Source organism: Tinamus guttatus, unplaced genomic scaffold, assembly GCF_059628265.1.
Source record: "Tinamus guttatus ecotype Peru unplaced genomic scaffold, ASM5962826v1 Tinamus_guttatus_pri_ptg000219l, whole genome shotgun sequence".
In the NCBI taxonomy this organism is placed as follows: Eukaryota; Metazoa; Chordata; class Aves; order Tinamiformes; family Tinamidae; genus Tinamus; species Tinamus guttatus.
The window spans coordinates 233,123-234,481 of record NW_028288753.1 but is presented as its reverse complement, the minus strand read 5'-3'; the positions used below and the strand labels follow the sequence as shown (position 1 = coordinate 234,481).

At 49.2% G+C, this 1,359-nt stretch overlaps 1 protein-coding gene across 1 annotated transcript; it reads right to left on the bottom strand.

Annotated features, from left to right (window-relative positions):
- Positions 1-399: 399 nt before the first annotated feature.
- On the bottom strand, positions 400-1,359 carry LOC148594636 (olfactory receptor 14C36-like). Its single transcript, XM_088525007.1, has one exon. The coding sequence runs from the start codon at positions 1,357-1,359 to the stop codon at positions 400-402; it is 960 nt and encodes a 319-aa protein (XP_088381133.1).

Genomic DNA, 1,359 nt, shown 5'->3' with positions numbered 1-1,359 from the left:
GTGAATTCATGCTGACCACTGCTGAAGCCCGTCCTTTCCTCCACATGCTTGGAGACAACATCCCTGATGAGTTTCTCCTGAACACATGGAAAATCCTGTGAAGCAAGGCCTTTGGGGTACAATTCCTTGAGTCTATTCTTAAAAGCAGCTTCCTCTAAAGAGCAGCCTTCAGGCACTGCACTGGGTGGGACTTTTGCTTTTAATGACACAGTGAGGGGGTCAGCACTGACCCAGACTTAGACATCAATTTATTTGGAAACCACATGAGACAAAGTAGTCTAATGCAAGGCGGAACAAATCCAACCATTTGTGTAGCAGCATGTTAACAAATGCTAGTAATAGTAAATCTAATAAACATAAAGAAATATTGCTCAGTCCTGGTACAGGATACAGTGGGATTCACATGTGGAGAGCAATGCCAATATTACCATTTCTGAATAATGTCCATGAAATTACTTTCCTCAGGGCATCCTTGAGCTCCTTGTTCCTCAGGCTGTAGATGAGGGGGTTCACTGTTGGAGGCACCACCGCATACAGAACAGCCAGCACCAGATCCAGAGCCGGGAAGGAGATGAAGGGAGGCTTCAGGTAGGCAAACATGGCTGTGCTGATGAACAGGGAGACCACAATCAGGTGCGGGAGGCACATGGAAAAGGCTTTGTGCTGGCCCTGCTCAGAAGGGATCCTCAGCACTGCTCTGAAGATATGCACGTAGGACACCACAATGAAAATGAAACACCCAGAGTGTACACAAAAAGCAATTACAAGGACTCCAATTTCCCTGAGATAGGAATTAGAGCAGGAGAGCCTGAGGATCTGGGGGACTTCGCAGAAGAACTGATCCACCTCATTACCTTGGCAGAGTGGTAAGGAAAATGTGTTCCCAGTGTGCAGGAGAGCATTGACAAAACTGCTACTCCAGGCAGCTGCTGCCATTTTGACACAAGCTCTGCTGTCCATGAGGGTCGCATAATACAGGGGTCTGCAGATGGCAACATAACGGTCATAGGCCATGACTGTGAGGAGGAAATACTGTCCTATTATCAAGAAAAGAAACATAAAGACCTGTGCAGAACATCCTAGGTAGGAAATGGCCCTGGTGTCCCACAGGGAATTGACCATGGATTTGGGGACAGTGGTGGAGATGGAGCCAAGATCGAGAAGGGAGAGGTTGAGGAGGAAAAAGTACATGGGGGCGCGGAGGCGGTGGTCACAGGCTACGGCTGTGATGATGAGGCCGTTGGCCAGGAGGGCAGCCAGGTAGATGCCCAGGAAGAGCGAGAAGTGCAAGAGCTGCAGCTCCCTCCTGTCTGCGAATGGCAGGAGGAGGAACTCACTGAAGGAGCTGCTGTTGGACAT

Excerpts from the sequence above, each read along its gene's own strand:
- LOC148594636 (XM_088525007.1), bottom strand. The coding sequence starts at position 1,359 with ATGTCCAACAGCAGCTCCTTCAGTGAGTTCCTCCTCCTGCCATTCGCA.